At 38.3% G+C, this 11,659-nt stretch overlaps 2 protein-coding genes across 3 annotated transcripts; one reads left to right on the forward strand and one right to left on the reverse strand.

Annotated features, from left to right (window-relative positions):
* Positions 1-550: 550 nt before the first annotated feature.
* On the forward strand, positions 551-1,611 carry LOC109206135 (photosynthetic NDH subunit of lumenal location 2, chloroplastic-like). Of its 2 annotated transcripts, XM_019368910.1 has the most exons (3): positions 551-983; positions 1,053-1,119; positions 1,200-1,611. In XM_019368910.1, the coding sequence occupies exons 1-3, from the start codon at positions 637-639 to the stop codon at positions 1,296-1,298; spliced, it is 513 nt and encodes a 170-aa protein (XP_019224455.1). In that variant the 5' UTR covers positions 551-636; the 3' UTR covers positions 1,299-1,611. The 2 variants fall into 2 exon arrangements, with proteins under 2 accessions (XP_019224455.1, XP_019224454.1); XM_019368909.1 differs by having other exon boundaries at positions 553-1,119.
* A 228-nt stretch (positions 1,612-1,839) lies between these two features.
* On the reverse strand, positions 1,840-3,241 carry LOC109206128 (casparian strip membrane protein 2). The gene is made up of 3 exons (XM_019368902.1): positions 2,957-3,241; positions 2,349-2,472; positions 1,840-2,242 (listed from the first exon to the last, which is right to left on the reverse strand). Exons 1-3 carry the CDS (start codon positions 3,169-3,171, stop codon positions 2,027-2,029), a joined length of 555 nt encoding a protein of 184 aa, XP_019224447.1. The 5' UTR covers positions 3,172-3,241; the 3' UTR covers positions 1,840-2,026.
* Between the last annotated feature and the right edge of the window lie 8,418 nt (positions 3,242-11,659).

Raw genomic sequence — 11,659 nt, forward strand, 5'->3', positions numbered from 1 at the left:
ATTTGGCCCAAGCCTAAGTGATCCACCCAACCCGCCCAAGGTTGGGCTGATTATTGACCCGCTCATTTATTGAACTCAACCCATCTTGACCCACCTCTTTTAACTCATTTAAAGTTGGATTGATTTTTAATCCAAATAGATTCATGAGTAACTTTGCCAAAATACCTGAGAAATAAATTTGTTTTTTGTTTGATATGTTATATATGACCATAACAAAACAAAAAAGTCTTATTTAGTAATTATACAATTCATAAGAAAACATCATATATTAACTAAAAATTGATAAGAGCTGGGCGGGTTGGGTTATGACCCATAATTTAGCCAATCTTGACCCAACTCATCTTAGCCCAAGTAACTTTTGGCCCGCCCAATTATTAACTCAACCCATTTTGCCCGCCAAAAATCGACCAAACCCGCCCATTTGACGCCCCTAATTTTACCCAACACAAGTCTGTTGGAGGAAAAGATCACTCTTCAATAACAAATAAAGAGGATAAAGAAATGCCAAGTCACCAAAAGCTAAGGTCCATTTTGAATTCAGGGGAAGCAATTATTATCCAACCAAAAATACTTACCCAAAACTCAGCTACGGACATTACATTTCAAAGCAACTCTCTTTAACTTAGTAACACAAAAATGAGCACCTTTACAAATCCTGCAACTTTGTTACATCCAAAAATCACCATAACCAAAACTCATCACACAAAATACAACACATTACCCAAAATCCAAGCAAACTTATCAGCTGATGAAGAAAAAATTTCGTGCAGGCGAAAACTTGTCACGACATTTGTAGCCACTTCATTGACACTAGGCCTACAATCAACCCCATTAGCATTAGCTGAAAATTGGGGCGTTCGATCATTTTTAAGAGAACATTTCTTCGAGCCCGGGTTATCCCCTGAAGATGCAGTAGCACGAATTCGTCAAACAGCAGATGGACTACATAGCATTAAGGAAATGTTGGAAACCATGTCATGGAGGTATGTCTTGTTTTACATTCGTCTTAAATCAGCTTATCTTAAGCAGGATATGAAGAATGCCTTGTCCAGGGTGCCTGAAAGCCGAAAAGAGGCTTTTGTTAAAACTGCTAATGAGCTGACTGATAACATGGCTGAGGTACTGTCCTATTTCCTTATCATAGAAAATTTTCAAGACTGGTATGAGTATTTATATGTATTTTCCTTCTTTTTTTTCAGTTTGATTACTATATTCGAACTCCAAAGGTATACGAATCTCGTGTATTTTATGAGAAGACACTGAAATCAATTGATGAATTGGTGGCATTACTTGCATAATATCAAGAGTTTGCACATCAGAGGTGAGTGAATGGTACGAAAATCGCGTTGGATTAGCAAATGTAATGAGACTGCTTCAGTAAGTGGTGAAGAAATATTGAAATTATATACAATAGCAGTTGAAATAGTCTCATTTCATGTTCATTAGTTTGTTCAGAAAAGGAAAAGGAAAAGGTTCCTTTGGCTTTCTTCAATTAGCAAATTGAAGGCTATGAGTATATAATTTGGATGGCCATTTCTGAAACCATCTATATTGTAAATAACAGTTTCTGCTTATTGAAATGTGGATTGTTCTTAAGATTTTGAAGATGAATACTCATGTTAACAGACGCGAATCCAGGATTTAAATTCTGTGGGTTCAGCTTTTAAGATTTTTTCAACATTGAACCCGCTATATTTTTAAAGTTACGAGCTCATATCCACTATTTTTGTAATTTTATTAAATTTTTACTCCACGTCGAAAGTTATGGGTTCAGTTGAACCCGTTGCTAACACACTTCATCCGCCCCTGCTCCTGTATATTTCCGAGTATTACAAAACATAGCAGAAAACAGGAAATCTTTTCATTTTTGAATATTCATGGGGATAAATGACATCTTGACACAAGTTTCATGTTGTGAAAAGTACAATGTAATGCAACTCATGAAACTAACAATTCAAAACACAATACACACAAACAGAATCACAAAGGCTAGCAATTGCAAATGTAGCCAGTTTTTTTTAACAATTTAGCGCCTGGATAGCGCGATAGCTGACAAAATAATAAGGAGAACAAGCAACGCCATTGCACCAAAAGATCCAATGAGAGATCCAGCAGAACGCTGGCAGAAATCTGTATACTGTTGACATATCGAAAACCAGTTAGTTGAAGTATTCCCATTATGTGCTAAATACACAATCGCGGCTGCTGCTGATGCTCCAGATGTGATAAAAACCAGCATTATCTTCAAATTCAAAAGTATAAAAAATATCAGCACAATTTCATAAGCTTGCAATAAGTTTAAATACGAAGTAACTATATGTTTATATAGTAAAAATTTAATACATTACCGCGTCTAGAAAAATGAGCAAAACTCTGCTCTTTCCTGCTCTTCTTCTGATAATATGAAAGATAGAAATAGGGATAGAAAGAGCAAGATATCCACAAGTTATAGCATTCACAATGACAAAGAACCTTTACCACAAAACAAAAATAATGAGTTAGTTAACATTTCAATACAATCTAACAACACCAACAACAACAAGAACCCTCTATAATCCCACCAATGGGGTTTGGGGAGGGTAGTGTGTACGCAAACCTTACCCCTACCAGTGGAGTCTGAGGAGGGTAGTGTGTACGCAAACCTTACCCCTACCAGTGGAGTCTGAGCAGGGTAGTGTGTACACAAACCTTACCCCTACTAGTGAGGTCCGGGGAGGGTAGTGTGTACGCAAACCTTACCCCTAGAGAGGCTGTTTCCGATAGACCATCGGGCCTCGACATCCCGCCGTCCAAGAACTCCCCACCTTGCTCTTGGGGTGACTCGAACTCACAACCTCTTGGTTGGAAGTCGAGTGTGCTCACCACTAGAGCAACCCACTCTTGTCAAATACAATCTAACAACAATTTTTTTTTTTTTTTTTTTTTTTTTTGAAGTGATATGTTGGGATTTGCTTACTTAAACGCGTCGATATCATCATATTGAGCCTCAAAATTTACAGTCTGTGTACTAAAGGAAAGTGCTTGATCTGCAGTACCCATTGCCACAACACTTCCTAAGGCTCCAACAAGTGCAGCAATACGTAAAACAAGATCAAATACAGATATTCCTCTGTTAACTCCATGAACTTTGGCTTTTGATGCATCTCCAGCTTCAATTGATGTGACCTTCATTTTTATTTTCCCTTTTAACTCAAATCAAATTTACTGTTGTGATTTGTATGTTAAGCCTGTTATGATATTAAGTGTGACCGTGTATTTATACTGATTTGTGAACCAAAACATGCAGCTAATTAAACCAATAAGAACTGATTAGAGTGGATATTAGGTAATGGTGACATATAATTAATTGTTCATTTGCTTCTCTAATCAATCAAATTTAAGGTACATCTATATGGTTAAATATACGATAATCCTAAAAGTAGCTAAGATTTGCATTTGATATTTTATTACCTGCTCTACTTTCTCCATAACATGTACTTCAAATCATATTTTTTCAAGAAAATATATTCATGCAAGAAACTGCTACATTCTTTGTACTAATATATTTATTCCTTTTTTTCCTTTTTGAAGTTGACAAGCCTAGTATTGATCATGCACTAGGTCAAATAATAATCTACTCATAATAAAGTATGGTCCTGAGTAACCAGCGGCGGAGCCACATAGACAAAAGGGTGATCAGTTGAACACTATTCATCAAAAAATTATATTTTATATATGGAAAAAATATATTGCATATGTTGGGAAAAATTACGTGTTATACATATATAGTAAATTTGGAACACCCTTAACCTAATTCCTGACTTCATTATTATAATTAACCATAATATTTTGCTTTTGTCTGTCAATATTTTTTTTTGTAGATTGTTAGGTAGCTAATGCCAATGCTTTAGGTAGCGGAGAGCTGAGTTCTTCTTCATCAATTTAAGTTAATTTCAAGTGGTTTTTTGGATTAGGCACAAAGTTGTACTTGAACATAAGAATACTAGAAATGTGAGAATCAAGTACGAGGCATATTCTTTATAATACGAGAAAGTTTAGTGATTGATAATCATAATCTAGGCTTACTATTTAATTAACGATGAGAAAGAAAGCAACGAAAGAGTTCATGGAGTAGGTTAAATCTAACTAATTTCTAGTTGTTAACCTTTTGTTTTCATTTCTTTTTCTTAGGCTGCCTTTGATTCGTTGGCATTTATTTTATGCACTCCTACACAAATTTATTTCGCTACTATGTTGCACAGATTCCTTTATCGGCACATATCAGAAGTCAGATACAAGTATTTACAAGTATTCTGTATGAGTACGTCAAGTTCTTTTGCTAATTCTTAGGGTTGTTTGGTAGGCGGACTAAATTATTCCGGGGATTATAATCTCAAGAATAATTTATACCATATAGGAGGTGGAATAAAATAATCTCAAGTTTGATGGGATTAGATGGGATAAGATGGTATATCCTAGATTAAGTCTGGGGTTAAATTTATACCGTATTTGTTGGAGGTATAAACTTATCCCACGCCAACCAAACACGGTATAAATTTAATCCTACATCTTATCCCACCTTATCCCTCGTACCAAACGACTTATTTTGAAGGATTCACAAAATGCTCTTATCACACCCGTCTAATACAAGTACGTCAAGGTAAATGAAGGATCCACATAGGGGTGGTAAACGGGTGGGTCGGGTCGAACATGGGTGGATAAAAAACGGATAAATTATCCGGTCCGACCCATATTTAATACGGATAAAATACGGGTTAGCTGGCGGATAATATGGATATCCATATTATCCATGGCTTATTGAATATGATCACTTTTGGGAGAATTCCTAGTCTCCCAAGCTTGAGGAACTCTCAATTTGGGCAAGTGCACAGATAGCCATTCTCAGATATGCTATTTAGAGATTAGGTAGTACGTAGTATTTATTTTTGTCCTGAAATTTTAAACTAAAAATCTTAACTTCAGGACAATCCATGACATTTTATAACGATCCGACCGGTCGTTTTGAGAATTAACGCCCCAATCCCCTATTAACTGCTTCCCCCGTATCTTTTTCTGCTAATGTGACTTGTCGGGATGATTCATTTTGAGTTCCAGAGTGTTTTGGGACACTTAGTCCCTAAATGAGAACTTAAGTTTTAGAATTTGGATAGTAGTCAGAACAGTATGAAGACAGCTCCGGAATGGAGTTCTGTTGATTCCGCTAGCTCCGTTGGGTGATTTTGGGCTTAGGGGCGTGTTTGAATTGTGTTTTGGAGGTCCGTAGCTCATTTAGGCTTGAAATGGAGAAAGTTGAATTTTTGGAGTTTTGGGCCGGTAGTGGAATTTTTGATATCAGGGTCGGAATCCGATTCCGAAAGTTGGAGTAGGTCCGTAGTGTTGAATATGACTTGTGTGCAAAATTTGGGGTCAATCAGACGTGGTTTGGTTGGTTTCGGCATCGGTTGTAGAATTTTGAAGTTTCAAGTTCATTAGGTTTGGATTGGAGGCTGAATTGTGTTTTTAACATTGTTTGATATGATTTTAGGGCTCGACTAAGTTCGTATGGTGTTTTAGGATTGATTGGTATGTTTGGTTGAGGTCCCGGGGGCCTCGGGTGTGTTTCGGATGCTCAACGGGTGAAAACTTGGACTTAGGGGATTTTCTGGTGTGCTGGTTCTGGTGTTTTCGCACCTGCAGTAGGGAATCGCAGGTGCGGGGCCGCATATGCGGACGACCAAGCGCAAAAGCGAATTTTTGGGAGAAAGCCTGGGGTCGCAGATGCGAGGGGAATTTCGCATCTGCGATGCCCGCAAGTGCGAGTGAAGGAACACAGAGCAGTCTGGGACCGCAGAAGCGGACGAGGATCCGCAGGTGCGCACACGCAGGTACGAGCTCTTGATCGCAGAAGCGGAAAAGGTGCATTAAGTGTAAAGCCGCACCTACGATGGGAATTCCGCAGGTACATGACTGCAGATGCGGTCCTGGGATCGCAGAAGCGGAAATCGCTGGGTAGAACAAGAGATTTTTGAGGTTTGAAATTCATATCACAAAATTCAATTTGGAGCTCGGTGGAAGGCGATTTTTCGAGAGATTTTGAAGGAGAGCTATTGGGTAACTAATCCTAACTCGATTTTGATCATATTACCTTAATCTATTGTTGTATTCTTCATCTAGTTAGATGATTTGAGTGAGGAAGTTGGGGGGAAAGTTCTCCAACCAAAAATCTGACATTTGAGTGGGATTTAGGCATCGGATTTGGATGATTTTTGCTCGAGTGATCTCGTGAGTGAATGGGCGTTGATAATTTGTGACTTTTACCCGATTTCGAGACGTGGGCTCAGGGAGGATTTCTGGGCGCTTTTCTATTTTCTCGATTTAGCTTTGATTTCATCAGCTAAATTAGTTGCTTGTAGCTATATTTACGTTATGCAATTGATTTGAATAGATTTGGGCCACTCGGAGTTGGATACTCGTGGCAAGAGCGTGATTTCGAATTGATTTGAGCTTGGTTCGAGGTAAGTGACTTGCCTAACCTTGTGTGGGGGGAACTCCCCTTAGGATTTGGTACTGTTTGATATATGAGCTCCGTGTACGTGAGGTGACGAGTGCGTACACGGGCTATTTATTGAAAAACCTCATTTTCATTAAGTAAAAATCTGTTTTCCTGTAATTGAGCAACACTAGTATATGTAACTATCCTGTTTAGCTTAGGAAAGCATACCTGCATGAGTTGCATATTTAACTGCCTATCTGAACTCTGTGCAGCATGCTTAGTGAAAATTACCTGTCTTCTTTGATATGAACATAGTCTAAACTGTAGAATTCCTTGTTGAAATTGTCATCTATGTTGATTGAGTTGCATATTTACTTTGGGACTATAGAACGGTATTCCGGTAGATCCCCCTGCTTATTTTTTTTGGGACTACGGAATGGTATCCCGGTAGATCCCCCTGCACATTTACGTTTGGGACTACGGAACGGTATTCCGGTAGATCCCCCTACACATTTACGTTTGGGACTACGGGATGGTATCCCGGTAGATCGCCTGTTGTTATCTCTGTGTACTGAGCTGTTGTTTTCTATGATTTCATTCTCGTTAAATTTTAGTATCTATCCTTACTGCGATATTTCATTCTAAAATATTTTGTTATATATGTACCAGCAGGGCCCTGACCTGATCTCGTCACTATTCGACCGAGGTTAGGCTTGGCACTTATTGGGTACCGTTGTAGTGTACTCATGCCCTTTTCCTGCACTTGTTTTTCGTGTGCAGATCCAGGTACCTCCTTCCAGTCACATTACCGGTAAGGCGAGACGACTGTAGAGACTTCGAGGTATATCTGCAGCGTCCGCAGACCTAGGAGCCCCTATCTACTCTTCCTCAAGTTAAAGACTTCTTGTATTTTCTTCTTGTGTTAGACTCTGGAGTATGGGAGTATTGTGTCCTTCTTTAGCTTGTGACTTATGACATTCCGAGTTTTGGGAGAGCTATAAATACTGTTCGGAAGTGATTATTGTATATGCCAAGCGGCATCGCATTTCCTTGTTTAAAATTTACTTTTAGTTGATAGATTTCATGTTTTGTTCCTTTATCCGCAAATGTTAGGCTTACCTAGTCATAGAAACTAGGTGCCGTCACGACAGGTTCGGGGAGGGAGAACTAAGGTCGTGACATATTTTTGTCCTGAAAAATTAAAATTCAGGACGCACTGGCTAGTTCCTAAATAGCAGCCCTTTAGATTGGCTACCGGTTTCCCAATTTGAGGATTTAAAATTATAAAAGTTAAACTCATTTTTCATCCATTGGTTATCCATTTTCCAAGTGGATAATATGGTTCTTATCCATATTTAATCCGTTTTTTAAAAAGTTTATTATCCAACCCATTTTGTAATGAATAGGATAACTGTTTTCTTTTAACCATTTTATCACCACTTGATCTGCATAAAATAACTTAACTCTACCGCGTGCTCTCTAATTGTATGTAATATTGGATGGATTGAGAGGGTAAAATCCAGTAAAAATGGTGTGGGGTAGCCACTATTTGAGGTGGTATTTATTTTTTATCCAGCAATTCTAATGTTGAGCAAAAATAGTCACTACTCTATTAAAATTAGTATAAAAGACAGTGTTACCCTTTCTTCTATTTCTTTTCTGTCCATATTCTCTTCCTTGTCAGTCTCTCCTTCTCTCTTTTCTCCTGAAATCGTAAGATTTAATACACTGAAGAACGCGCTATGATGGAAGACCTGAGACAACCACCATATGTGGATATTGCAGAAGATCCCAAATGCGAACAAGCAACGCAGTACCAAGTCTTTCCAATTAATTAATATTTGTTGACAATTTAACAAGATAATTATAATGAAGGTAGTAACCCAGTTTTGCTAAGTTCGGCAAAATTTGTGACCAATTGAACGACACAGACAACTTTTGCCAATTCAACGGAACGTCTAATTAAACAATTTGTATAACTTATGCCCGCCCGTGATAACGTGTGAACAAGAAGTTTACCATGTGTCAAAACTTTGTGATCAAGTCCTGAAGTTAAGTTCAATAGTTAAGGACACAAGTTCAAAAGTTAAGGACATGCAATCCTTAACTTACAGTTACAAGTTCTAAAGTTAAGGACAGGCAGTCCTTAACTTATAGTTACAAGCTCAAAAGTTAAGGATAATAGGTCCTGAACTTACAGTTACAAGTTCAAAAGTTAAGGACAATAGGTCCTTAACTTTGATTTCCAAGTTCAAAAGTTAAGGACAGACAGTCCTTAACTTACAGTTACACGTTCAAAAGTTAAGGACAAGCAATTCTTAACTTACAGTTACAAGTTCAAAAGTTAAGGACAATAGGTCCTTAACTTTGATTTCCAAGTTCAAAAGTTAAGGACAGACAGTCCTTAACTTACAGTTACACACTTACAGTTACACGTTCAAAAGTTAAGGACAAGTTACAAGTTCAAAAGTTAAGGACAAGTAGGTCCTTAACTTTGACTTACAAGTTCAAAAGTTAAGGATGCTTGGTCTTGAAGTTTGAGTTCCAAGTTCAAAAGTTAAGGACATGTAGCCTTGAAGTCCTGAACTTAGAGTTCCAAGTTCAAAAGTTAAGGACATGTAGTCCTGAAGTCCTGAACTTAGAGTTACAGGTTAAAAAGTTAAGGACATGTAGTCTTGAAGTCCTGAACTTAGAGTTTCAAGTTCAAAAGTTAAGGACATGTAGTCCTGAAGTCCTGAAGCTAAGGACATGAGCAGAAGGATATTTTCGTCCGGGCAGTTAAAGTTTATTAAACCAGTGGCTAAAGACTAAAGACAATTAAAAAAATGGCTTTAAAATAAAGACAGGAGCTGTTAGTTGCTATTTGTGCACATCGCCCTAAAATCCACTGAGAGGGTAAAGAAAAAGAAGGCCTATACTATAAAGGAAATTTTAATTCGTAATACTTTCACCCAAATAGATTTACATTTACAAATAAGCTGAAAATCGTGCATGTAATATTTTAGTTTATTCCGCATCAACTTGAGTAGCCAATTGGACCAAGCCCGGTCCAGTTATTCCACCAAAAGTGTATATAATTAGTTTCACTTCGAATATCCCAAAGCAAATTAGGTTCAACATATTCTCTTGCTTGCAACACCTTTCTCCAAGTGTGAGATTGCCCGGCCTTGAATTCGAGCAATATAGAATCTTTTGGTAAGGAGCACACTTACCTCTTTAGTGGTCTAGAGCGAGTTCAAATTAGTCGGCCAATAAAATTCAGATACTGAAATTTTTAAAAAATATATTGATCTACATCAATTTCAAGATGAAAAGGATATACATTTGCCCCTTACTAGAATTTTCATTAAACCTTATTATTACTAAGAAGAGGTCTAGAACGCTTTGAATGTGATCAAGAATGATGCAATGAGCAAGAAAATGAAAGGCAGTGTTTACCTCAAAAATACGAGTAACAATTAAATTTGATTTGTGGTTTTAAAATGTGATTTAGTTCAATACCAATTAATAATCAAGAAATATAAAGTATAGATGAAAGAAACGAATGAATCAAACCAGTGTTACCAAACAATATTTGCCTCGAGCTTAGTGACCTCGAGATGAACCAAGAAAAATAAAGTAAGAATAGTAAAGAGAAAAGACAAGTCTGATGAACAATGAGCCAGAAAAGTAAGATAGTATATTCTTTGTCAATGATTAGATGATGTTTACAATTGATTGGGGTCCCCTTTATATAAAGGGGAACCATAAATAAGGTACATTTCCATTTACAGAAAGGAATCTTATTGGGACAACTGTCTAACCGCCTAGTACGGAATCGTACAATTCTATTCCGGAATTTGCGCCATGATACTGGGGACGTGGCAGGAATCTCGCTCATTCTGTTGGAAATCCATAACGGCGTTATTTCGGGGTCGAGCATACTTGGCTTCGGTATTCCTCGTACTTCGATCCTCGGACATTGCATCCTATCTTCGAGCTCGAGTCTGGTCCATCGAGCTCGAACTCGATCTTGCCTGAACTCGGTCTTAAGACGACCCCTCAAGCCCATAGATCGAAAGCATATAATTTTGACCGTATACAGATATTCCCCACGTTTCTTAGAGTAGGTCGATAAGAAACGATTAGATCTTTGATGCTCCGACACTTTGATCCTGATGTCAATCTCGTGATGTCAGCGGCTGAAGTGACTGAAAGATCGCTTCCGTGCAGTTCCCAAAGTCATTAATTGGGGACGGCTGACGATCAGCTATTTGGATTCCCCAATACGCTTAAGCGACTTCTATAAATAGGCCAACTTTACAATTTTGCAAACTTTACTTCTCAAATCGTTTTCAAAATCTCATTAGCTCCTTCAACCTTTTTGAGTTCACCCCTCTCTCAATTTTTTCTCACTTCATCATCCCCCTTTTCTCTTCTCTAGAATTTCCCAACCATAATGGCTAAAACATCTAAATCTGCTCCCCAAAAAGAAAAAAACCTCTTCATCATCGCGGCCGGCCAAAAGTAAAACGGTAGTGCCACCTCGTATTAAGGAGTGTATTCCCTCGCCGTGTGAAATAACATCAGATTTCAAAATCGAAAAACCTGTGTCGACACCAGGCCGATATGAGCCCATGTCCCGATAGATCTGTTTGATAACCAAAGATGAGCTCCAGCAGGTGAAAAAGGATTGCAACTGGGAGAACAAAGATGTAGTGATCCCTTCCCCTGAAGAGGACATCACTACTCATAAAGTTGGGTACTTAAGCGTGTACACCTACCCATTCACGCAGGTCCCTGCCGATCCAGCTCCGGGTCCCATTGATCCAGTTATTCTTGATTTTTGCCAACAATACCAAGTGACGCTTGGCCAGATCTATCTTTCATTCTGGCGCATCGTCAATCTGATCAGATTCTTCTCGAGCCAGGTCGAGAGAATGCCTTTTACCCTTGATCATCTGATCAGGTTATACTGCCCTCGTCTTTATCGAGGTAGCCTGATAAAGCTGCAATGCCGATCCACAAAATCTCTCTTCTCCAGCATCGATGAAAACAAAGATTGAGGATGGATGAGCCGGTTTGTCCGAGTCAGGACCTCTGATCTGATTCCTGCTGAGAGGATGCCATTCCCCGAGGAATAGAATATGAAACATAAGTACATGTTTGTCGATAATGGCTTTATACCTTGTTTTCCCTTCTTTTTCT

The sequence above is a fragment of the Nicotiana attenuata genome, unplaced genomic scaffold, assembly GCF_001879085.1.
Source record: "Nicotiana attenuata strain UT unplaced genomic scaffold, NIATTr2, whole genome shotgun sequence".
Classification (NCBI taxonomy): domain Eukaryota; kingdom Viridiplantae; phylum Streptophyta; class Magnoliopsida; order Solanales; family Solanaceae; genus Nicotiana; species Nicotiana attenuata.